At 34.5% G+C, this 26,497-nt stretch overlaps 3 protein-coding genes across 7 annotated transcripts in view; 1 reads left to right on the forward strand and 2 right to left on the reverse strand.

Moving 5' to 3' along the window:
* The window catches only part of LOC106077383 (uncharacterized), a 25,130-nt gene extending 5,081 nt beyond the window's left edge, over positions 1 to 20,049 (forward strand). For all 5 annotated transcript variants that reach the window (XM_056015250.1, XM_056015248.1, XM_056015249.1 and 2 more), the window contains 17 exons: positions 617 to 728; positions 1,476 to 1,561; positions 2,007 to 2,098; positions 3,166 to 3,277; positions 3,766 to 3,872; positions 5,485 to 5,611; positions 5,868 to 5,988; positions 6,665 to 6,750; positions 7,463 to 7,668; positions 7,819 to 7,878; positions 9,626 to 9,787; positions 10,636 to 10,761; positions 12,606 to 12,720; positions 15,799 to 15,948; positions 16,526 to 16,704; positions 17,525 to 17,613; positions 18,881 to 20,049. In XM_056015250.1, coding sequence (XP_055871225.1) covers positions 617 to 728; positions 1,476 to 1,561; positions 2,007 to 2,098; positions 3,166 to 3,277; positions 3,766 to 3,872; positions 5,485 to 5,611; positions 5,868 to 5,988; positions 6,665 to 6,750; positions 7,463 to 7,668; positions 7,819 to 7,878; positions 9,626 to 9,787; positions 10,636 to 10,761; positions 12,606 to 12,720; positions 15,799 to 15,948; positions 16,526 to 16,704; positions 17,525 to 17,613; positions 18,881 to 19,079 — 2,129 coding nt within the window. In that variant the 3' untranslated portion in view covers positions 19,080 to 20,049. The remainder of the gene's footprint in view (positions 1 to 616; positions 729 to 1,475; positions 1,562 to 2,006; positions 2,099 to 3,165; positions 3,278 to 3,765; positions 3,873 to 5,484; positions 5,612 to 5,867; positions 5,989 to 6,664; positions 6,751 to 7,462; positions 7,669 to 7,818; positions 7,879 to 9,625; positions 9,788 to 10,635; positions 10,762 to 12,605; positions 12,721 to 15,798; positions 15,949 to 16,525; positions 16,705 to 17,524; positions 17,614 to 18,880) is intronic.
* A 941-nt stretch (positions 20,050 to 20,990) lies between these two features.
* Positions 20,991 to 21,458, reverse strand: LOC129923753 (uncharacterized). The gene has a single exon (XM_056016274.1). It carries the CDS (start codon positions 21,456 to 21,458, stop codon positions 20,991 to 20,993), a length of 468 nt encoding a protein of 155 aa, XP_055872249.1.
* Positions 21,459 to 21,939: 481 nt separating this feature from the next.
* Positions 21,940 to 26,497, reverse strand: part of LOC106053131 (uncharacterized) — a 62,463-nt gene continuing 57,905 nt past the window's right edge. The window contains exons 3-4 of the mRNA XM_056015253.1: positions 24,706 to 24,898; positions 21,940 to 22,805 (exon numbers count right to left, since the gene is read on the reverse strand). Coding sequence (XP_055871228.1) covers positions 22,542 to 22,805; positions 24,706 to 24,898 — 457 coding nt within the window. The 3' untranslated portion in view covers positions 21,940 to 22,541. The remainder of the gene's footprint in view (positions 22,806 to 24,705; positions 24,899 to 26,497) is intronic.

Here is a 26,497-nt window from a genome sequence, read left to right on the forward strand (position 1 = left end):
TTATAAAATAAAATAGATATTATTGTTGAATAATAAATTATATAAATGGTATATATTTCTTTGTCATCCTAGTCAACTATTGCACAAAAAATGGTTAACTTTTTATCTTGCTTGTGTCTTGTATGCACTTGTCTATGAAAAAAGATGGGTTAGAATTGAACCTTGTATGCTCCCATTATCTAGAAACTTAAGGCTATGACGTTACAACTTTCAAATGGAATTACAGAGAAGTTTCCTTTAATTCAAACTTTCATGATTAATTGAAGTTTTCTAATTTAATCACGGCAGATGTTCATGGCATTAATTTCATCCATTCATGTGGCTGAACAGTCCATCCATTTGTGAATTTTTTCCGTAACCTTTGGTTCATGAGATAGTTCTTCTAGCTCTACCATCTTCTAGCTATACCATCTGCTAGTTCTTCTATAGTGGCTCATTTCATGCATTGGTGCATCATCCTGTGCCATAGTATATTTAATCTTTCCTGCATCACATGTCATGTGCTAATGGAAATTGTCTGTTTTGTCCATTCCCCTAATTATTAATTAATGGCTGATCAATTTTGTATATATTTTTTTAGCTATTAAATTTCTGACACTAAATTACATTCTTTCAGGTTTCCTCAAAATATCAGATGAGGTAATGGAAGCATTGCACACTGGGAGACCACTGGTTGCTTTAGAAAGTACAATTATTACACATGGCATGCCGAATCCTCATAACCTTAGGTATACTTTGACTTCATACTTATTCTTTGTGCATACTTTTAACAAATATTTTGTTTTGAATAGTTAATGATAGTTATAAAATATTGTACTAAGCCATAAAAATTAAGGGAGCTCTTTTTTTTTCTTTTCTGGGTTACAGAAGCTACCTAAAATTGTACTTAAAATTATACTGTAAATATACATATATATATAATCTACTCTGCACATGTACTTGTAGTGTAGTCTATTTCTAAACATTCCCACTTACATTTCATTTTCTGATTGTTTTTGAGCTGTTAGAAAAATAAATATTACAGATTGTGAAAAAGAGGTTCAGGACTTGAAGATTTGGTAAATTATATTAAGAAAATAGTCTATTTATACAACTTTTGCAGAGGAGGCAAAATGTGGCTTGTTTCATTTTGTTTTATGGAATTCTCCTGTATGTTTTGGTTAATGTGTGTTAAAAAGTAAAAGTAGACCTTGCGATCTATAGGGCTGATGATGTGGCCAGCACAAGGACTTAACTTGTCAGATACCCATTAGAGTGGACTCAGGGTCACCCTAAAAATCCCAAAATTAAAAATACCAGTCTTCACCAGGATTGGAACCCAGGACCCCAGGTTTGGAGGCTAAGGGCTTTACCACTTAGCCACCACACTGTCCTAAACATACGTTTTTAAATAAGATCCTAATCAGAAGATATTTTTAAATATGCTTTTCTTGTATAAATGTTTTTTTTTCATCATGTTACATTTTCTTTTTCAGCACTGCATTAAGTGTGGAGAAAAAAATTCGTGAAAGTGGCACCATTCCTGCCACAGTAGCAGTTCTTCAAGGAAAACTGTGTGTTGGTAAAAAATTATATTAATGCATGTTTTTTTTAACCGAAATGAAATATAGTGTGTGCTATACACGCTGCCTGGTCATGTCGTATGGGCTCTGGGCTGTCATCTCAATGGTCCTAGGTCAAACCCTGCCCACCACCATCCTGTGGGAGGTTACGGCTACAATGTAATATATTATCACTTATACTGCATGACTTATCTCTATTTTTTTTTTGTAATCCATTTCTAGAATTTGGTTAGATTCTTTGGGGGGGGGGGGGGGGGGGGATTCAATTTCTTCCATGAATGAAATACACTTAAATGGTTAATTTGACATTAAATAACTTAACTCTTTCTCTCCGTAATTATTTACCACATTCTAGTGGAATCAACGTTGGCATTGTCAGTTAGGAGAGAAAGAGTTAATTTGCTATTCAAAGATTGTGTAAGATTGTTTCTTGTATATCACTAGGATTAAATGAAACCCAGATCATCTGGCTTGCAGAGAAAAACTCAGACTTAATCAAGATTTCTAGGCGAGATTTACCTTTCATTCTTAGTCAGGTACGTTATAAATGTTTTAACAAGTGTTCACATTTTCATTATGATTTCTTTACTTGGTTGAAACAATTAAATAGCTGTTGAAGGGATCATTATTCAAATTGTTAAGGGTCAATATGTTACTACCTTATTTCAGTAGTTGTAAGGATTATCCATTCAGTTCAATTTCTATGTTTGTATTGCTTTTTTTACATCTTCAAGTGTGATTTTCCTTCACATATAAATTAATCATGGATGTATTTGCTCACTTGGCTACTTCCTTTGATTAACAAAATTAACCTGTAATATATGACAGAAATCTTCCTAACCTTCCTCTGTGATTTAGTTGGCTTCACAAACTACTAACAATAACTTTACATTTTAAGAGGTGGATTATATCTGGGAAGCAAAAATATTTAATGAGAGATTACTGTGATGAGAAAGAGATGACCTGTTGGCTAAAGTTAGCAGTTCTTTTGTAAAAAAACAAACATACTGGCAACAGTAATAATTTGCGTTTCTGTTTGATATTCTCTTTGTCTTTGACATTTTTATTTATTTTTCAACCATTAATCTCAAGTGCTGAAAATCTACAAGCATTTTAAGTTCCTTAAATGCTCTTACAATGTCACTGAATAGTAGTTGTTGATTGCTAATATCTCATGTTGGTTGTGGTTTTGGTTCTCCTCGTATTGATATGGGCATTCCTTATTGCTCTTTACTGTGTCATGACTGTCCTTATCCCATCCTTCAATTAAAACTAAATTCTCATGTGTCTTCTGTACTTTGATTTTACATTTTGAGTTGTTTATGCCATGTGTATTAGTTTTGTAATTTAAAAAAAATTTGTTTTTGCTGCTGGATATATATATCTTAAGCATAGCATTTTGTTATTAGACACTGTATTGAAAATGTGGTCATTTATAAATCTTTTAGGTTCAAATTCACATTGATAGTCATTTGAGATTTTTTCAAGTATTTCTCACCTTACCAGGCAAATAACAAGACTACCCTTTGCTGTCTTAGGAAGTACATTTTCTGTTTGAGCATTGTTGTTTTGGTTTCAACTGTGAACTAATTTGATGTTGCAGGGTTACAGTGGAGGGACAACTGTGTCAGCCACAATGATTGCAGCTCATATGGCTGGCATTTCAATATTTGCTACCGGAGGCATCGGTGGAGTTCACAGGGGGGCTGAAGAAAGTAGGTCATGACACAAGATTTCTCTTTTCATGTTGGTAACGATATATATTATCAGCTGTATAACATATTTACATATAGATAGATTAGAAGGATTGTAAAACACCTTTCAAACACCACAGGTGGGTGGGGGTTGCATCTTTTTTTCTCATTATGGACCTATCTGACATTTCAACCCATTCCAGCTAACATTATACATTTTTTTTTTGGTGGAAATCCTGGCATAACTCTCTCTCTGCCCGCTATGAATAAATTCGTTGCAGGAATTAGGTTTAATCTACTATATTTTTTAGGACATATTATTTTACACTTGTCGGCCTGTGCATGTGCTATCTTATGCTCTCTTAATGAGCCAGGTCTGTCTCTATCATCTACTGAGAATTATTAAAGGTTATGAAATTGTAAGAAATTATAAATACAAGATTTTGTCCTGTACATTCTTTTCATCTTTTTGTTTCTGTTTTAAATTTCTGACTTTGTTATATTTTCAGGCTTTGATGTTAGTGCGGATTTAACAGAGCTGGGTCGCACACCTGTGGCTGTTGTATCCTCAGGGGTGAAATCAATACTAGACATACCAAAGACTTTAGAATACCTGGTCAGATAGTTTTTCTCTGTTTTTATTGTTCTTGTTTGATCTTTGTGTGAAATTTATCTTATTTATAACACTCCGATGATCAAGAACTTGATTCTTTACAAATGTGTGAAGCTTATCCTTTTAATATAATCACAACAATTAGTAATTAAACCAGTGACTTAAAATTATAAAGGCTTTGCTTTGAATTTGACAGCCCTATACAATAAAATTGAGAATATGCTTTTTTTAAATTTCCAATTGAAAACAATTTTGAAACAAAGTATAAAGGGAAACTCTGATGGTTTTGACAATTTTTGATATAATATGTGTTTTAATTTACAGATAATGAATATATTCTTCTTTTTTTTTTATTTGCAATAATAACTTAGTAATTGATGTTTTCCTGACGTAATTTTCCTGCGCATCCAAAGCAGTCAGACTTTCACGGGTTTCTATGTGACGTCACAAAGGTGTTTTAATCTATTGCCTTATTGTATAACAGGAGACCATACAGCAAAGTTTACATTCTCGTAAAAGAAATATATCTTTGTCTATGCAGTTAGATCTAGGATCTTGTAAGCAAAGAAATAATGCGTATTAAAAGTAGATTTACATGCTTGACTAATCACGGCAGTGTGTATTTTCTCGCCAGACCACTCAACACACAACAAACACTATCGCTTGGTTTTCTTGTCATGACCGACTACACGTAGTCTCGACTAGCCTTACACTGACCAGCTTGTTCGAATCATTCAGACACACGATCTATTTACTTCTTGGGATAAGGAGAGGCTTAGATGAAAATGTTACTTTTTTTTCTCATGTTGGTTATCCTAACGCTTTTGGATCTATCTATACATGTTTATATATATAACTGTATAATAGCTCTGGACTAGGCCGTCACTAAGCCTAACAGCCTAACAGCTACTGTAAGAATGAAGCGATACGATTGGTTAAATCAAGTTTCTCTTTCAGTATTGTTTTGGGAAGTGACGCATGAAGTAACTTAAAACAAAATCTCAAGGAATCCCGTTTTTTTTTGAGATGTCAAGAATTTACTGACTAATTTATTAAATATACAATTTTCTAAACATTTAAATAAAAAATGATATAAAGTTTACTATTACAACTTTTTACGCAGAATTTAAATATGTCAATAACTCAAATTTGAAAAACTATAGGAGTTTCCCTTTAAAAAAAATAGATCAATGTAAGGATAGAAAGACTTCATTAATTAAAGTTTAACATCATACCATTAAAATTTATTTTATGTAATATTCATTGAAACTTGATATAGGAATTAACGTCTTTTTGGGATTGCACATGATTTGATACTTTCACCTTCTTGGACTTAATTTTAATTTTCTAGAAAAGCATAGAACATTCTTTGGATCCCTTTTGTTGCATTATGCTATAAAATTAAAATAAAAAAAAACTTTTTTTGTGCTTTGTAGGGAAAATTATGTCATCACATGGAACACATTTAAAAAAAAAAAAAAATTTATGTGTCTTTTTCATATGATCTTCAGACAAAATCTTACTTTTTAAGTTTTAGGTGCAGATGAAATATTGAAGTCATTATTTTTCAAATTAATTTTTCTTATTCGTTCTGTTGACATGCTCATGTTTGCAGGAAACTCAAGGAGTCTGTGTCATGACCTTTGGCTCAGAGAGACATTTCCCAGCATTCTTTACTAGAGACAGTGGCCAGCTATCGCCTTACAATGTAAATTCTCCCATAAAAGCTGCTCAAGTTATCGGTAACATTTTTTGTTTTAGCGGAAGTTTTGCTTTCAGTTTGTAGAAGTAATGTTAATGTATTTAGTTAAAAAAAGTATTCCATTGCTTAATGCTTAATGTCCTAGCAACATGTTTACACCTTAAGGCAAATATTCTCTTGTTTTTTAAGATTAGTTATTTAGTGTTAAATATTTAGTGTTTAAGTCATGGTTTGTTTGTGCAATTTTTATATATTTTATTTAAAGTATATAACTATTTTTATTTATTTCAATAAAGACTCCCACATTAAACTAGGGTTAGAGAGTGGACTATTAATAGCAGTGCCTATACCTGAGGAATTCACATCAGCTGGTGATGTAATACAAGCAGCCATAACTGAAGCCCTAGATCTAGCAAAGTGAGTCTTTTCATGGTATCCTCTCATAGTATCACATTAATTTGTATCAAAACCCCATTCTCAGAAACATTTTTTTTGGACACTATTGTGGCTGAGGGGTACAATAAGTTTTGGCTGCAGATCAAGATTCATGATCTTATATCAGGTTTAGAATTTTAATTAAAGATTTTAAAACTTTTTCGAGTCTGTTCAGATTAAATGAAGTAAAGGGTTGTCCATTAAGTGCTGGTCAACTAAAACCTTCACTAACCAGTGGCAACAGAAACTAGCAAACTGCTCTTTGCCTCTCAATTCTAAGATGTAACACAAATTATATCTTGTATACATATGAACTATGCAGTGATGTTCATTTGTTTTTTTTAAATATCTTGTATGCTGTAGAATGAAAACACAACCCTAACCCATTCCATCAAATGTTTGTCAAATCATCTGGTAGTGAGCGGCTTCTTTTCATTAAGGGAAGAACTGAATGCTACAAAAACTCATTTATTTCCAGCTCTGTGAGACTTTATCAAATCTGCTAGTGTGAAAAGATCTAGATGTCTGTGTGTTGTAGTCACTTTTGTAGTTTCTGTGAAATGTTCTAGATTTTTATTGGAAAAAGAGTTTTTGTTCTTTCAATGAAGCAGTCTTATTTTTAGTCTTAGTCCTAAACAGGAAACTCAATATATTTTAGAAAACAGAACATCTGTGGCAAGGAAGTGACACCATTTCTACTCAGTACAGTCAACCATTTGACTAAAGGTCAATCTCTAGAAGCCAGTATCCTTGAATGTCTAGATTTTTTTTAAAAAAGATAACTGTTCTCTGCTCTTTAGGAATAAATATTGCAAAGGACAATACTTAGAAAATTGAAAAAAAAAAAAGTTGTATTATTAGTGAAATATGTTTGTCTATCCATCCTTCAAAGTGATAATATTGAAAATATAGTGAACTATCCATCAAAAGTTTTGTTTACAGAAAATCACTTTTTTTTACTTCATATTATCACTAGTTCACTTTTTTTTTTTTTTAAACTGTGATTCTACTAATGTTTGAGCTGCAATTGCAGAATCGCTCCAATGAGATTCATCATTTAACAAGGATTTGATTTTTGAATCAAAATGTGAACAGATAAAGTATTTGTTAGACAACAATTATTTGCTCTATTTTTTTAATGAGATAAGGAAAGATAATTTTATTTGTCAAACACATGGAAATCCAATATATAAAACTCCAGAATTTTGTTCCTAATCTGCGATGAATGTAGAGCTATAACCTAGAGTTATGGCATACTTATGTTAGTGTCATCCTATTGAAAAGTTCTGTACCCTCACAAACATAACTTTTTTCATGTTATTAATTCTTTTTTTTTTTTTTTTCTTTTTTATCATTGATTGATTTTTTTAATCAAGATAGTAAATTTAGCAGCAGGTAAATTTTTGTGCAGGATTGAACAAATCAAGATTTGATTATTAAATTAACGCAATGCCAGACATAGCCTTGATTGAAAACAATGCCTCTGTTGCTGGACGCATTGCTTTCTGCCTGCACCAACTGCGTCAAAATAACCAGTCAGACCCTGTCACAGCGTCTCGGCCATTGTTTACTACCATTGCAAAACTTTCTTCTTTAAACCAAGCTTCTAAACCTCGTCTGATGAAAAAAGATGATGACAGCTGTAGATTAACTGGTAGGCCTGTAGGTGAAATGTTTTAGACTTTTTGTCTATGTCTATTTCTACATTGTTCTCAATTTCCTTTTCTGTCAAAATCCTTTGTTTAAACATTTAGTAGTCCCATAGTTTTCATTGCCCTGTAAGATTATTGTTCTGTCTTTTTTCTATGCCAGGTTGTAATTGGTTCTACTGTTGTAGACTTCAGTGTTCAAGTCACTGACCCAAAATTTCAGGTGAGTCATGCTACTTAATTATATTAACTACATAGAATTTGTTTTAATTCCATTTTATTCTTATCATTAAGTATATCAAAGTATATTTACAAATAGAATTAACTAAAATTATTCAATTATGTTTATTTACCATTGGCTTGTACCCAGCAGACACAATGAAGATATTTCATTGCTGTTTTATTGATAACAATGAAAGCCCATTACAAAATTATTGTGCTGCGAGTGTTTAAAAAAATAGGAGCTTTTGAGTAATATTATTATGGTTCAGTATTGTTTTATTGCTCTACATTTTAAATAATATTATTGAAACTATAGTTTAATGAAATTATTATTTTCAGTTTATTCCTGATTTCTAATCTCAGTACCATTTAACTGTTGTTTTTATTGGGGGGGGGGGGGGGGGCTTATTACGTTCAATCGTTACTTTTGAGATAAATCAGAGCTTGTACTTCATGGGGCAGATAATGTAAAACTGTTTCTATCTATGGTTGAGAGTTAACTAGGAAGTCATGTGATCACAATGACCAACTGCCTTTATTTTCCCCAAAGAATGTTGAGTACCCATTATAAAGTGGACTTAGCGATGCCCTAAAAACCAGACGCTCAACATCACCAGGATTCAAACTCATAATCTCCCCAGTTCAGAGAGAGACAGAGGGCTTTAACCCTCAGCAAACATGTTGCGCTATCTTATGTCTGTAATTATAATTGTCTATAGCTTAAAAAATGGTGAGGGTTTGGAGCAGAACTGCCACACTCATCCCCCTCCTCATTTTATCATATCTTTCCTTGCCCTACCATCTATCTTTGTCTAGATGACTTATTTTATTTGCCTCTACTCATGCCAAGAGGGTAAGATTGCCTTTAGCAATGCTAAGAGGTGAAGATTTTCTTTTTTTGAAACCTCATCTGTTTAACTCTTTAGCTGCAGTTAGATGCAGCAATCAAATTAAAGATGGTGTGACCTTTGTTGGAAGGTAGTAAAAAAAACACACTATTTGCAGAATTAGTTGATAACTGGTCTTGTTTGGAATTGGTCACATATCATACTTCTCCCTGTACTTGTCAGTATTGGATTTATATCTATTCTGGTACTTTTGTTTCTTTGATGGTTCTTCTAGTTTTCCTGAAGTTTCCGGATGTATCATAAAAGGAGTATAAGCACTAGGACATTATTTGAATTTTTTATGTGTTGCGGAATATTTAACACTTCACTCAGGAAACTTGTATGAAATTATTTTATTTTTCATATTAAGTTTTTGAAATTAGCTTATTACCACCAGTATCAGGTACATAAAATCTTTTTTTTTTTTAATCTAAAATAATTGGAGTTCAGTCTATAGAATGCCGGATTTCATACTTTGCCAGTAACATCTACATTTACATAGCTATTACATACAAATTACCAATTAAGTTCAGGAAATTAGCCCACAGCTTATGCATGTGACATTAAGACTTAAGACAAAGACTGGTTTATTGATCCTTATGAAATTTGATGCGACTACAAGGACTCTTTTCTTATATACAGACAACACAACAGAAACATACACATAAATAGAACAGACACAACATAAAGAGTTTATTCAGTGACTACACACATGCATCTTGGTCCTTTTTGTTTCCTGATCAAAGGGAATGTATTCTGTTAGGTCCAACAATTTTATCTTAAGTCATTAATGCTGATAGTCCAAATAGGGGTGTGTTACTTGTCTTAGCTACTTACATTGTTGTATTTTTTTCCTGGTAGCTGAATGGTGGCACATACACTGGACAAGTGTCACAATCATTTGGGGGTGTTGGCAGGAACCTGGCTGACTGTCTCTGTCGTTTAAATCACAGCCCTGTCTTTGTGTCTGCAGTTGGGACAGACTCCCATGCTGCTTCACTATCAGCTCTGTGTCAACACATGGTAAGTTGTATGATGGGTGAAGTTCTCAGCCACATTTCAAATTTCAGTTTATATCATGGTAAATTGTACTTATAACATTAGCTGTAGCAAGTATATCACAGTAAAGTGTACCTATAACATTAGCTGTAGCTAGGTGTCTTAAGAATCATGATAAAGTCCCATAAACACAATACAAGTGTAGCTATAACATTCACTGTAGCAATTAAATCACATTAGTTTACCTATAACATTAGCTGTAGCTAGGTGTCATAAGAATCATGATAATGTCCCATAAACGCAATTCATGGCTTTATGAAGCTAGAAGCGACACAAGGGCTAAAAATAGTTAAAAATGACACACTATATCAATGATGTGAACACATTCTCATATACTCAAACATGTATGAATGATATCACCATACAAAAGTTGACACTTTGTGGTAAATTCTTGTAAAAATTTTTTTTATATTTTAACTAGTTCAATTGAAAAGTTTACCTGATTCTTAGGCTAATAGTTAATGAGCAGTGTGTCATGTGGCTAGCACAACGATCAACCACCTTTACTTTCCCCCAACTAAAGTTAGGTACCCATTAAAGTTGGGTGGACTCAGGGGCGCCCTAAAAATCCTGAAGTTCAAAATCCCAGTCTTCATCGAGATTCAAACCCAGAACCCCAGGTTTGGAAGCCAAGTGCTAAACCACTCTGCCACTGAGCCCCAAGGTCAATTTTATTTATCCTTATTTGCAAAAAAAAAAATCAAAACTTTTATCAGACTACTTTAGTTAGGCTTTCATACTACTTCCTGAGATTTCCTTCTGCTACCTGTGAGACAAATGTCCACTTCCAATTTGTTTTTTTTTTTCATCAGGATCTGAGTGCTGTACAGAAAATAGAAAACATGACTACTGCCACCTGCTGTGTTTTGCTGTACCAGGGCAAATTTTTATTTGGTGTTGGTGATATGAATGTTAACTCAAAACTAATGATTGACCAGGTATTTATTGTTATATTTGCAACTTGATTGTTCGGCATCAGCATAGTGTTCAAACATCTGAGAGAGTTATTTGTGATTATTAGCTAAGTAATATTTTACTCTAGTAGGAAAAATAAGATGATCTTTATGTACAAGTCTTAAAAGTTGAAAAGAATATACTCAATAATTGGTTCAAAGACTGGGGCATGTCCATCAACACAAAAAAGACAACATATACCATATTCTCACTGTCAACAAAACAACAAACAATAAAATTAACATTAGATAAGGAAGCTTTAGAAAAAAATGACAGCCCTACATACCTTGGAGTCACCTATGACCTGAGACTAACCTGGAAAAGCCAAATAGATAAAACACAGAGTAAAGGCATTCAGAGACTATCCCTCTTGAAAAAATTAGCTGGCACAGATTGGGGAGCTAATCATAACATCCCGAAAAAGACCTATACCAGTTACATAAGACCTGTACTAGAATATGGTGCCACAGCATGGGGCTCAGCAGCCCAAACCAACCTAAGAAAAATAGACAAGGTTCAAAATATTGGTCTAAGGATAATGACAGGAGCAATCAAAACAACACCCATAAGAGCTATGGAGAAAACCGCTGCCCTGATCTCTCTGGATGAAAGAAGAGAAATAAAAATCCTTTCCCAATTCACTAAATTGGAAACCATGGAGAGGCACCCACTCAGAACAAAAATCCACAAAACTGGCACAAAAAAACATCTCAAAAGGACCAATTTCATACAGGAATCTCTAAACCTAAAAAAGAAACACCAACTTGAAAAAATTACTCTGGAATCCTCGATACACTATAATGAATCTCCACCCTGGGACGAAAGCCCTCTTCCTACTATAAGGGACCATATTGAAAACATAAAAAGAAAATCTGATTACAGACCAACAGAGCTCAAGGAAATAGTGAACTGTTTTCTACATACCAATTACCCTAGCAATCAGTGGATCAGAGTTTACACGGATGGCTCATCCCATAAAGCCACCACAAATGGAGGAGCTGGAATACTTATCGAATGGCCAGATGGAGGAAAACTAGAAAAATCCTTTGCAACTGGAGAGCTCTCTGACAGTCACAGAGCAGAAAGGGAAGCACTAGCTGCTACCATGCTAGCAAATCATCCAAGTTCCCCACACAGTCAGATTGTCTTTCTAACCGATGCAAAAACAACCCTCCAAAGCCTGCAAAACTCTGATTCCTCATATATTAAAAACCTCAGAACAGCACTTACAAAGCTCAACAACAACAGCAAAAAAACTGTTATTCAATGGATACCAGCTCATATAGAACTAGAAGGAAATGAGAAGGCTGACACACTCGTCAAGAGTGGAAGAACTAACTCACTAATAAACTCTGCACTCTATCCAGAAGAATTGAAGAAATTAATCATAAATAAAATAAATGAGAAATGGACGAGCTCTTATCCAAATCACAAGAAAGATGACGCTTACTATAAGCTATCCCGACAAGACCAACGTCTAATCTTTGGACTCAGGACCGGACACAACAGAATGCGACAACACATGTACTGGAAGCTCAAAATTGGAACCAGTGAAATCTGCCCATGTGGGGTATCACCAGAGAATGCAGACCACATCCTCCAAAACTGCTCTCTTTACCAAGAGGCCCGTATAAGACATTGGCCCCAAATCACCCCAATAGAAAGGAAACTATATGGAGAGCTCCCTAATTTGGAAACCTGCGCAGTTCATCTCATGTATTGGTCTACTCATCTGAACACTCCAACATAACAATGAGAACGAAGAAGAAGAAGATGTTGAAAGGCTTACAACTAAGAAATTTAAGTTTTTTAAACATTTCATTGGCAGATTAAAAACTTGGATTCCCTCATTGCATCTGCTCCACTGGTTGTGTTAGATGGAAATTTCACTACAAGTTTTATAACCTCAATAGTGGACAAGTGTGCCAGACTTTCTGTGCCAGGTAAAGAATTAACATTTCACATTTGTTGACTTTCCCTCTGCCAGACTTTTGGTAAACTTTGAGGTTAAAGCTCTGCTTCTTTCACTTCATTTCTGCTCTCTTTACTGACATGAAGTGATACTGTATCATAAATCTCAACATGGCTTTGCTCAAGTATAAAATATAATTAATTTAAAATAAATGATGCTCAAACATTTTTATGCTGTCAACTATTTAGTTACCACCAGTAGCAGCAAAGTAAAGGATCCCATAACCCATTCACTCAGAAGAATAAAATATTATTTTTATTTGTATGCAATGAGAAATAATAATCACTACTATAAAATTAGACATTAACATTTGTAAGCCTCTTTTTTAAAGGGTGTTTTAACTCTTTTTCTCCGTAATTATTTACCACATTCTGGTGGAATCAACGTTGGTATCGTCAGTTAGGAGAGAAAGAGTTAAGACTTTCTATTGATATTCATTGATGTCATTTCTTTAGCTGGGCTCCTCATTGTAAAAGAATGGTAAGTATAGGTATGGTTCAAAGCTGTGCATTTATTCATTTGTTTCCTTTTGAATTTGAAATCCTGATATTTTGTTGCTTTTGTTTAAAATTCCAACTTTGCCCAGCAGTTTGGCATCTCTACATTGGAATATATGTGCATTACATGAAAACAAACTGTTTAACTAAAGATTGGTAACAGCATTAGCCACATCCTCCTTGTTTTGTTTTTACGCAGTTTATTATGAACAATGTAAATAAATCATTTTATTGAGGATAGTTTGAAATGTCTTAGGGTTCAATTTTTTACTTTAGTATTTTGTTGTTCTTGCCTCCTTTTTCCAATCACTTTTATTTTGTAAAAATTATTGATAATGATGAGTAAAAAGTATGTTAACAAAGTACTAGATCTTGTCTTTTCTTAGAGAAAATGTGCATCCATGTCATTGCTACTTGTTATGTAGGGTGATTCTTATCTAGAGGTTGTTGGGCTATGTTAGTTTACAAGGAATTTGGCAGGTAAAAGTTAGGATTCATTTGTTTTGTTTATTTTGGGTTTAAGTTTTAAAGCATAGCGATGATGTCAATAAAAACAGAGTTAGATATGAAATGTTAGCCTCTTTAGGAGACAGTCAAGTTTTATTCATTGAGAAGTTTTTAGACTTGTGTGTATTTGTTTAGCAATGACAGCTGGAAGTTAAGTTATTACCTCTGTTTGAACATACTCAAGACACAGTGCAGAGGTTTACAACAGTTATATTCTAATAGGTTACATTGTAATGTAGAAGCTTTAATTGCAACCTTTATTTGAGATATCAACAGGCTTTTCACTATTTAGGAACGGTGGGATACAGATTTTTATATTTTGGTATGAGGGGCATACCTATTATTTTCAGTCTTAATCATTTCAGCCTATATTGGCAATTTGAGTCAAAATGAAAAAATGAACCTAGAAGTAATTCAATTATGCGTTTAACTCTAAAACTACCAAAAAAAATGCACTTTTACTTATATAGTAAAATAGGGACAATAGTTATATTGTGGAAGAGAATGAAACTATAATTTTTATTTATTACATAATCTTTAACTTATTTTTTTTTTATTTAGAGTATAATATAATTTGAACTTAAATTTGTTTTATTTTTAACCTCTTAATTTGTGCGTGTGTTGGTGTAGTACTTTAAAAAGTCTCTGCATGTACACTATGTTAGATGATGTCTGGCTGCATGCTGTTCTGTTCTATGTATGGACACAAAGTATTGGCAGTAAAGTAAATGAGCTTAGACACCTCCATCATGGTTATAATATTAGTTGATTGTTGTAACTGAAATTAGAAACATGGTGGCTCTATGTGTGACGAACAAGCCGAGGATGGTATTAATAAGTTGATGAATTCCTATGAAATGAAGAAAGAAACATCTCTCTGTATTTTCTTCCCGAACTTCTTTAATAATACTTCTTCAACTTTCACATCAAATTAACTTCTCAATTCAATAACAACTTGACTTGATACTTCATAAATAAAACTTAAAGATACATGAAACTTCACTTAGTACTTCAACTTCAACTAATAATATTACTTCAACTAATAAAACTTTAATTAATGGACCTGCTAATATCACAAAACTTATAACTCTATCAAACCATTACTAATCGAGGACCAAGCGAGGACCATCGCTCTACAAGAACCACTACAATGCGAGGACCCCGTCTAACTGACTTTCCCCTTATACTTTTTTCATCGGATGTTCTAGAATCATGGAAACTTCTCAGATAATTATTTTAGTAGCTTTGACCTTGTAGAAGCTGACGTGTGCTATTTTTTTCCTTAACCCCTTTCTTTTATTAGATACCTAAAATTAACTTGTTTACGCTGGACAGCACTGGCTTGACCTTGAGCTTCTAGAAACTGGTTGAAATAGGTCACAGACTTGACTCGTGACACTATGGGCTTGAGACATTATCTAATCATCAGGCTTTCTAGAAAAATAAAGAAAGATGGTAATTGTCTGACTATCCTGTAAACATCTTTGACATCTTAATGTCAAAGGCTCCAGTGCAGATAATATTGGTAATTCCTTATTCTGCTGATAGTTTATGTCTAGCACTGTTCAAATAGTTGACATCTCAACTCTTAGCATGTGATAGTGGCTGCTGACATGGCTGCTGACATGGCTGCTGCCTTTTGAACATCTCTGCCTCTTTTTGTTTGACTCCTGTACTGGCAGAGTCAGAAGAATGAGCTGAGTATACTATCTCTCAGCAATAAATAACTCCTGATTTGCGCTTGTACATAATCTTCTAGAATATATCACAAAAAAAACCCCAACTTTACTTGTGAATATTGGTACATATAATTGTTAACCATATAAAAAGTTGACAGTGTAAAACTACTTCTTATAACACAATCAATAAGCTTCCAATTTTTCCACTGTCTTGTGAAAAAAAAAATAAAAACAGTTTTTTTTTAGGTTACCTCTAACCTTTTCTTTAGTAATTGATAGGATGAATACATAATACAATGACAGAGAAATATTAGAAAGTAATGCCAGTGAGTTTAACTCATGTTGTAAGACATCTCTTGCTTACAGTTTGGTTTGAGCCAACAGATTTGTACAAATGCAAGGCTCCGTTCCAATCTGATGCCTGGAAGAAGTTGACTTTTGTCTCGCCCAATCTGGTTGAGCTGGTGTCCATGTATCAGGCCATGAGGCAGAGGTTAGGTCAGGATGATATTCAAGGTGAGCCCTTCATTTTTTTTTTGCCTCAATTAATTTCCTTTTACTAAGAAACTAACCCCCTTTCTTTTGCCCCCAAAAAACGCTCTATAAGAAGGTTGACATTGTGCAGATTGAGGCTTTTGTTTGGTATGCACTCTGGACTGTTGTTGGGTGGTAGAATTTTGTAGACTTCACAAGAACTGTAAGCAGATATTGAATATAAAGAACTGTAAACAGATAGAGAATATAAAGAACTGTAAGCAGATATAGAATATAAAGAACTGTAAACAGATAGGGAATATAAAGAACTGTTGGTGCACCACACATGATCTGTTGACCATCTCTCTCCATTCCTCTGTCATTTGACACATCCAGAATCTCCCTCAAGAAAAGGCTCATCTTCCTACTGCTTCCTCTCCCGGCACTGGTCCTCCCCGTTTATATCATTGGAAGCATTTTGCTTCTTGGGGACATGCCCTATAGGTTCACCATTACAATATGGTTTTTCTTGCTCCCAGAGGTCTATGATACTGCACCCTTTATTAATTCCTGTCAAGCATATCTATTCATGTTGTCATGCATGCTATGTACATTGCAGTGTCTGTCACAGAGGACTCTGATCTCCAAGAGATTCTTGATGTTTCTGTCAGTATGTGCCAAGACTTAGTGAAGCACATTCCTGTAGTTTTACTGACACTGGGAAGACATGGAGTACTGTTGTGTCACAGACTGGGACAGAGTGAGTGCTTCCTGCCCATTACAAGTCAGATTAGCAGTGTAAGCTTTTTCATTTTCTCCCCCCTGTCAACTAACCTGAGATTAACTCCAATTGGTAACAAGACTGGAAGGATTAGTCCTCCCATAGAGCCTTGGCGAGAAACTCTGCTGTAAGGCGTAATGCCTTTAAGCTCCCATACAGGTCAAGTGACTCTGCAGACAAACTATCCCGCAGCTCCCTGTCAACTAACAGAATTAGTAACATTATCTAATATATGAATGATAAAATCTTGATCTGTTCCTGTTTCTGATAGAGTACTTTGGAGAGGGGGATTTCCAAGTAGGAGAACCTTTCATTATCAAGAGAAGTATTATGCAGGAAATAGACAAAACTTTGAGCAATGAAATCAAAATACAGCGTTCAGAGAATGATATTTCTTTTAGGAACTTTGAGCAAGAACATTCATAAATAAGGGCTAGAGACACCTGGTAAAAGTTAGAGCCTGATGTACATAATAACTTCATTTCAAATGTTTCATTTAATTAAAGATGAATACATTTGGTCCAAGAACAACTCTTGATTCACTTTTGTTGTTGTTGTTTTTTGGCTCACTTAGGATTATAATTAACAGTCAGTTTAATGACAAACTGTTGATTTCTTATCATGAAGCTCTTTAGAGATGGATGGACTGAGAGATCTTCTACAATAGAAACCCTTAACTTCTCTTGCATTGATACTCTGGTACTTCAGCACAGAATACTTACATATGGGGGTGGGGGTGATGATACTAATAGTACTTAAAGATTACTGACCTATTCATTATTTCTTACCGTCCTATAGCATTTAAAATGAATATTTTTGTTTCACAAATTTCTCTAGAGCGATGAGTTTAAGGCTGTTTACTATCCAAGTTTCAGTCTTGATATGGACCCCTCTGAGATTGTGAGTGTTTCTGGAGCAGGGGACTGGTAGGTTTCATTAAATTTAGTTTCTTGATGGCTGTGTGCAAAGTTAACTTGTTAATTTAGTTTTGAGACAAATGTTTTTTTATTTTAAAATGTCTCGTACATTATTAAGTTATTATTTTGTTAATTTCTGAAAGATAATTATAATTTTGTAAAAAAAAATATTTTTCTTTTACTTTTAATACTCTACTTAAATTATTTGCACTGTATATTCTCAATAGTATTTAAAAAAAAAGTTTTTTTAGTCTTGCTTACTAAAACTATTTGCATCTGGATCACTACAAAAATTGGCAAGGCTGATTTCTAAAAAGCATAATTGTGTGCAAAGATTTCATGTGACATATTAGTGTGCAAAGATTCCATGTGACATATTAGTGTGCAAAGATTCCATGTGACATATTAGTAAGCAAAGAGTCCTTGTGACATATTAGTGTGCAAAGATTCCTTGTGACATATTAGTAAGCAAAGAGTCCTTGTGACATATTAGTGTGCAAAGATTCCTTGTGACATATTAGTAAGCAAAGAGTCCTTGTGACATATTAGTGTGCAAAGATTCCATCTGGTTTTTGAGCTGTTAAAAGTGTATATATTCTTATTTGTAGCTATATTTTCAATTTTTAATGTAGGTCTGCAATTACTTTAAAATGATGTTGTTATGCATAATATCATATGAGGAATCTTAAAACACGTTTAAAATCCATTAAGCTAAAGTAAAATATTATGAATATTATAGCAATCATTTTTATGTTTTTTGAAAGCATTTGAAGAAAATTTATTCTAATATTTTTTTCCTACTTAGGGAACACTCATTCTTTATGCCTTCTTCTCAAAAATCTAAAAATTCCTCCAAAAAATATTTTAATAATTGTATTCATTGTATTAACAAGTGAGTCTATTTGTATATGCTTTGTATAACTTATATAACAAAAAAACAACAACAAGACTTTGAACATGTACATGATAAAATAGTTAAGCAACCAAACAAAGCATTTGGGTTTATTAAAAGAAATGTTTACAAATCAAACAATTGACTAGAGTGACACCCATTTGTTAAATCACTAAATTTAGAGACACTTCAGGACAGAAGACTGAAAATTAAAAAAGTATTTTACACTAAACACTGAACCATAGCTTTTTTTAAAAAATTCTTATTTTTTTAAGGCAAATTAGTGTTTGCGATGAGAAATTAATGTAGATAAATCTTGAACTTCATAGACATGTGAAAATTGTCATTCCATTATGAAAATATGTTTTCTTTTATTTCTTGCAGCCTTGCAGCTACTATATGTGCAGGCATGTTGAGTGGTCAGACGATAGATGAATGCATCAGGCATGGCCTCCTTGCAGCCTATTTGTCTTTACAGTCTTTGACTGCCGTCCCAGAAACTGTTTCACTGGTGGCCATAAAAGCACTGGAGCAGAGGTGGCCTGAATGGAATCCAATCTATTTAACAGTTGATAACAGTTGATTTTATTTTGAATACCCTCAGGGAAAAGTATTATTTTTAAAATAAGACAATGTTGGAAAGGTTAAAAACTAAGCTATCAACCAGACCAGGTTCTTTTTTTTATTGGATTTAGTGTTTTAATGTATTTATGTTATGCTTAATTCTCACAAGCTGTGTTCATTTCTTTTGTTGATTTAAACAATGTGCTTTTAATTACAATCTCCAAATGTTATGATGGCCCATGAAATGATGTGGAAAGTACTAGTCTTATTTTCTGTTGCATGCCAAACAAGTTTTTTTAAAAATGTTCAATCATTATAAAATTAAATTGCACAAATATTTATTTCACTAGTTTCAAAAATTCCTTCTAGAAACTGGTTTATTGTGCCATTTTTCCTGAGACCTTTTAGCAGGTCAGCTACAATGTAAATCCACATGCAATCAATCTTATGTTTACTCAATTTTAGAAAATCCAAATTCAAGAGGAAACTTTTAAGGCTAAAATTGAAAGTTTTTATTTTACCTTGAGAGTTAAAGAAAACATTTACTTGTAAACATTACATTGTCCTTCATCACTAAAGTTTTCTGCGCTACCCAGGAAAAGCATTTATTTTATCTTTGTTTTTTAACTTTAACCTTTTTTAAAGAGCTTTTAGAGATGCATTGACAAGGGCTTGCTAGAGAATTTTTAAACATAAAATCAATTGTAATCAGTTTTTCAAGTTGTCAAAGTTAATTATTTGCTCAATTATAGATGAAATTTGATTTAGAGAAAGCCACCTAAGTAGCTTTAGCAAAGTCTGTTCCATATATTTGTAAGTTTAGTACAAATTTTTGTTAATGCAACTTTTACATGTTGTTTTTGTAGCCATATAATGTGTTTTAGTGGCACAAACATCTGTGACAGAACCACTCAAACCCTTTCCAACCGGCATACATTTATCAAAGCCTTGTAATAGAAATTAACAAATTAAAAGAAAAAAGATCTGCAGATTTGAAAGTGTTTACTTTGATTTACAAATTAGTGAAAACAAAACTTTGGGTTTTGATTAATTCTACTTGAAACACACACTTCCTTTTCTTACTAGTTTTTATTAAAAGTACATTAAAATTTGTTTGGGCATTATACAAATATGTGCATTAGTTCAATATTTATAAAGCATCCTCCATTCTCCTTTTGCCTGGCACATAAACTTAAGGCTGGTGCTTGTTTTAAAACTATCCTCCATTTCTCCTATTGCCTGGCACATCACACCTACAACTGGTTCTGATGTTTTGAAGCATCTTGGTTCCATATTACTATTTTTCACAGAAAACACATTTTGAGGATTTTTCAAACACATGTCATTCATACTGGGTAGGAGTCCAAGAGGAATATTTAGTAAGGCTGTTGTTTGTTGTTTTTAAAACTTTGGCCTTTCTCCTGATACTTTAAGTAAACATGTGTCACCCTGCTCTCAGGCTTATGACAAGTATTTTCACAAAATGCTGAGATGTTGGTCATAAATGAACATCTGTTAACTACTACTGAGGTCTATCGAATTTTTTTAAAGTCACCTCACATTCAAGTTACTAATAGTTGAGTACCAGTTGGTACTTTTTATTCTCAAGTAGTCACATAGTGTACTATGTTGTAATGAGTGCCCATAAACATTTTCTGTATGTATATAATCAGGTAGCCATATATGTAGTTGTACAAACATCCCCAAAAGAAATACAAATAAGTGTTTTTCATATGCAGCTATGCTTTTGCATGTTGAAACCAACAGATAATTTCCTTTTATGTCCCTTTAGTTCTTTTCTTATTTTTGGCAATGGTGGCCGAGTAATAAAGAGCTTGGCTTCCAAACTAAGAGATCTTGAGTTCACATCCAGGTGAAGACAGGTATTTTTTAAAACATCCTTGAGTCTTAGTCCACTCTATTGGATGTATTACAATAGCTGGGGAAAGTAAAAAGTGACCCTAACCGTAACACCCTTGTTAACCATGGGCCATTTGGCTGTCCACATAACACCCTTGTTAACCATGGGCCATTTGGCTGTCCACATAACACCCTTGTTAACCATGGGCCATTTGGCTGTCCACATAACACCCTTGTTAACCATGGGCCATTTGGCTGTCCACATAACACCCTTGTTAACCATGGGCCATTTGGCTGTCCACATAACACCCTTGTTAACCATGGGCCATTTGGCTGTCCACATAACACCCTTGTTAACCATGGGCCATTTGGCTGTCCACATAACACCCTTGTTAACCATGGGCCATTTGGCTGTCCACATAACACCCTTGTTAACCAAGAGCCATTTGGCTGTCCACATAACACCCTTGTTAACCAAGAGCCATTTGGCTGTCCACATAACACCCTTGTTAACCATGAGCCATTTGGCTGTCCACATAACACCCTTGTTAAAGTAGGGCTCAATGACTCTAGAATTCTATTGGGCGAAAAAAAAATTCGGACAATTTTGAATTATTTTTATGGCTGTTAGAAGAATTGGATGTTATTTGAAAGTTTTATGCATATTTTTCAGTTAGTCATCTATACATAATTGCTTTTAATTTTTAATGGTTAATTCTCCTTTAATATATTTCAAAAAATACATACTATCTTGAAACAAAACTCTAAATAAAAAAAAATAGGTATAGATGTAAATAAAAGTTTGTAAAAATGTGAGTTTGTGTGTATATATAGGCTCAGTGAGTCACTATTGATATATTTTTAGACTGACTCACTCACAGACTTATTTTATATCATCCATTATATAGGACTACCTAGATAAAAAAATGACACTCTCGAAAATGTATTGACTCTTCCGTTAATCGCGTATTCAACTCATATTAGTAGTATACAGTGTACAAAATAATTGACAAATGTGATGTATAGAGAAAATTTATTATCCAAGCTGGCAGCATCATTCAATCATCGTGAATGTCTGGAAATAAGTTTATACCGGAAGTACCTCGCCCTTAAGTTTGGTGCTGAACGAATCTTATGCTTAGTTACCTTAGTGTTGGCAGTCCTGTTTATATATAGTCTATGTTGAACACATATTACGGTCTCCTCTCGGATCCAAGGAATATGCATGCCAAGTTTGAATAAGTTTTGTCGAACGGTATTGATTTTTATATAGAACGAAAATACATTGTATATTGAATGTTATAAATAAGTACACTAGTGATCATACACTAAGCATAAAGTAATCCTATTAAGACGCGCAGTAGACAGATTTAATTATAATTAATGATGCTATTATTAAATAACAAGAAAGATTGAAATGAGAGGAGAAGAAAGTTTTTGAGAATAGCAGACGACTAAAAGTTTCTTTTAACAGCAGACGACTAAAAGTTTCTTTTAACAGCAGACGACTAAAAGTGTTTTTTAACAGCAGACGACTAAAAGTTTTTTTAACAGCAGCCGACTAAAAGTTTTTTTAACAGCAGACGACTAGAAGTTTTTTTAACAGCAGACGACCAGATTCTCACGCAACTTGTAAAGTCGTATTGGCTCTCCTCAATTCTGCCGCCTCTTTGCAGACGTACGCTAGACAGAAATATTGGATATCTGTAGCATGCAGTTTGAACTGGCCATCGTAACATCTGTAAGTTTGAATCTCTATCTCCTGATCTTTGATCATCTGTGGTGAGTACATGGAACCGATCACTTGCTGGTCCGTGCTGGCCATATTGTCCATTAACATAGCTTGAAAGGTCCTTTTGTAAGCTTTGATGAATTTCCGTATGACCTGAAAGTTAAATATCGATCAAATTTGGTACTTAAAGAGTAATCTATTTTTTAAAAAAATCAAGTTCAAATAAAAAAGTTCAAGTATAATCTGAAGAGAACAGAAATACACAGAGTGAAATTAATAAAATGAAGAAACAAAGACAGAAAAGGAAGACAAGAAAAAAAATGTGATCACAAATCATCATCATTGATGTTTCTTCATCTCACGTGGTAAGACAAGGTAGTGCTATTAAAACAGCAAAACACTTTTTTTTAATTTTCCTGTTTTATTTCTAGAAACAAGTCAACATTCACGGAACTAAAAATAACACAAAGGGAAATAATTAATTCAATGTCAAAGATCGTAATCGAGGTTATTGTTCGAGCAGAGATCCTTAGGTCTTATCTTTTTTTTTTTTTTTTTATTAAATACGTTACTTCGGAAAAAAAAAGATGATAACGGCCTACGAGTCATGCATCTAGCCATTCATGTTAACCAATGACCTAAAATCTGCATAAATTGTAGAATTGGTGGGTTTTTTTTTCAGCTTGATATACAATTATTTATCTTTATTTATTATTGAAATACATTTATCAATGGGTTTTCGTACTTAGAGTTATAATTTATGTTTTGAATTAAGGCATATCGGCACAATTTAGGCCATGTCGTGCCCGTAATCCTTTAAGGATCACTCTCCCTTTCTATAACAAGGGCTAAATTCTATACAGTTAAATCGTTAAAACAAGGTCTATTCACAGTTAAAATAGTAAAGGTAGTAAAAATTTAATAATTTGGTAAAAATTTTATGTAAATATTATATGTTCACAATTCATAAATCAGATCTTCGTAGACAACCCCACCTCCCGGACAAAGCCCAGGGTCGACATTGTCGGATAGTGTTTTTAAGTTGTGTGCTCTAAAAAATTTCTCCCTGACATCCTGGTATCTGGAGCAATCAATGAGGATATGTTCCACGGTGTGGTAAGAGTCACAGTACTCACAAAGCAATTTTTAAAGCTTCAGTTGTCAGAAGGAACTTCAACAGATAAGTCGCACATATTTTCAGTTGTAAGAATTACTTACGAGCTCTGAAGAAGAGATTCAATTGATACAGTTTCATTTGTACAATTTGTATATTGAAAGTGATTCCTAATTCATGAATTAAGATTTTGTATTTTGAAGTAAAGGTTCTACATTATTTGAATCTTTAAAGATACTCAGATCTAATATAATTATCTACATAAGAATCCCCGGCATCACAGTATCACAAGAACAGCCTGTGACATATTGAACACCTCAAGATACTGTGATACTGCACCTCCAAATTTTTCTGTCCACTCATCTCCCACAGTTTGGCGTTTTCTACTTTGTCGTACCAGTGTTTTCTTAGGATACTTCTCACCCGGGTACGCTATTCTGCCTCAACGTGGCACTCGGGTGGAAACAATCATTTGAGAAAGTGATTAGGCTGAATGAATAGCAAAACGAAACTCCTGTGGGAGTGTCCAAGGGAATGCGAAAGCTATTCCATTGCACAGTGCGGAGTTGAAACAGGGCTTCCACGTCCCTGTCGACAATCCATGCGCCGATCCTCAAGGGACCGTTACACTAATAGCGAGTCCTGCACGGTTAGCTTTTTAAAACTTAGGAAAATGGCGCGGGTTACCGGTGTGCTCGGCCTTCGGCCATGTATTCTAGTCCATGCACTCGGAGTGCCAGATACGTCGGAAGTGGCAATGTCTTACATAGGCATTGACTTGGACCTCTTCCAGACAGAACGGTTTGTTCAAGCAGGCTTACACGCCTAGAATTCGAAGAGCCCCAACTCTTTTGACAATCAAACCGATACTTCTCAAGCATCTGTTGACGAAGATCTTATTATTAGACCCTAAGAAATATAGAACACACACAAACTCACACTTTGTTCTGCAAGTACATAACCTCCAGCCACCCAGACTTTGTTGTTCTTGACATAATCCCATGGCGATAAGTTTTTGTGAGAGTCCCAATCTCCAACCTCTGAGAAAGCAACTTTTTTATCATCAAAGTTGAAAGGAACTTCCAGAGTAAAGGTATCGTTTTTGGGTCTTAAATTTTCTTGTAACAGATTTCTGTGAACAGAAATTAATATATTTTAATTAAAACTTACAAACTAATTGAAAAAAAAATTGAATGCTCAAGGTACTGTCAATTTATAATACAAAGTAACTTCCAACATAAGTAGAATTCAAATAAGTATTTGAGTTCCTGTTCAAAAACATGTTTAGCCTACTTGTTTTAAAACTAAAAAAAAGGTGTATTTAAATTAAGGAAAAAAGGTGGTACCATTTAGCTACAAAGACTCCTGTAGTGAAAAAGAAGTCCAGAGTGAAGTCACCAAGAATGTAAAGGGATACTTTCTTGTTCTTAGCGTGGCGCCTTTCATAAAAGCATCAGTAGACCGGAACATCTGTATGCTCACGACGAAGAATGTAACTGGCTACAGTGAGTTTCCTAATAGATGCTGGAACATAAGTTAAATAAAGTTCCCCTTTCAGACCTTGTGGTCTAGAGAGCAGATTTCGTTTCTGTGGCCTACGGTTAACGAGGGTGTCACGTGGCCAGCACCCTATTTTCCCCAACCACCGTCAGGCGTTCATTAGAGCTGAGGCGCTCGAAGAATACGAAATTTAAAAATCCAAGTATTCACCAGGATTCGAACCCCGGACCCCGGTTTGGAAGCAAAGCGCCTCACCGCTCAGCCACCACGCTGGAATTTGATTGATTCAATACCTTGAGATGGGGACAACAAAGATACCTGGGCTAGTCCGGAAAAGCCATCATGTCGTGTCCCAGGGCCATCCTGTCGTGACCCAGGTCCATCATGTCGCTCCACACAAGCAACATATTGTGTGTTACGTGACCCAGGTCCATCATGTGCTCCACACAAGCAACATATTGTGTGTTACGTGACCCAGGTCCATCATGTGCTCCACACAAGCAATATATTGTGTGTTACGTAACCCAGGTCCATCATGTCGCTCCACACAAACATTATGTTTAGTGTTACGTAATCCAGGTCCATCATGTCGCTCCACACAAACATTATGTTTAGTGTTACGTAACCCAGGTCCATCATGTCGCTCCACACAAACATTATGTTTAGTGTTACGTAACCCAGGTCCATCATGTCGCTCCACACAAACATTATGTTTAGTGTTACGTAACCCAGGTCCATCATGTGCTCCACACAAGCAACATATTGTGTGTTACGTAACCCAGGTCCATCATGTCGCTCCACACAAACATTATGTTTAGTGTTACGTAACCCAGGTCCATCATGTCGCTCCACACAAACATTATGTTTAGTGTTACGTAACCCAGGTCCATCATGTGCTCCACACAAGCAACATATTGTGTGTTACGTGACCCAGGTCCATCATGTGCTCCACACAAGCAACATATTGTGTGTTACGTGACCCAGGTCCACCATGTCGCTCCACACAAACATTATGTTTAGTGTTACGTAACCCAGGTCCATCATGTCGCTCCACACAAACATTATGTTTAGTGTTACGTAACCCAGGTCCATCATGTGCTCCACACAAGCAACATATTGTGTGTTACGTGACCCAGGTCCACCATGTCGCTCCACACAAACATTATGTTTAGTGTTACGTAACCCAGGTCCATCATGTCGCTCCACACAAACATTATGTTTAGTGTTACGT

This window comes from Biomphalaria glabrata, chromosome 17 (assembly GCF_947242115.1).
Source record: "Biomphalaria glabrata chromosome 17, xgBioGlab47.1, whole genome shotgun sequence".
NCBI classification, from domain to species: Eukaryota; Metazoa; Mollusca; class Gastropoda; family Planorbidae; genus Biomphalaria; species Biomphalaria glabrata.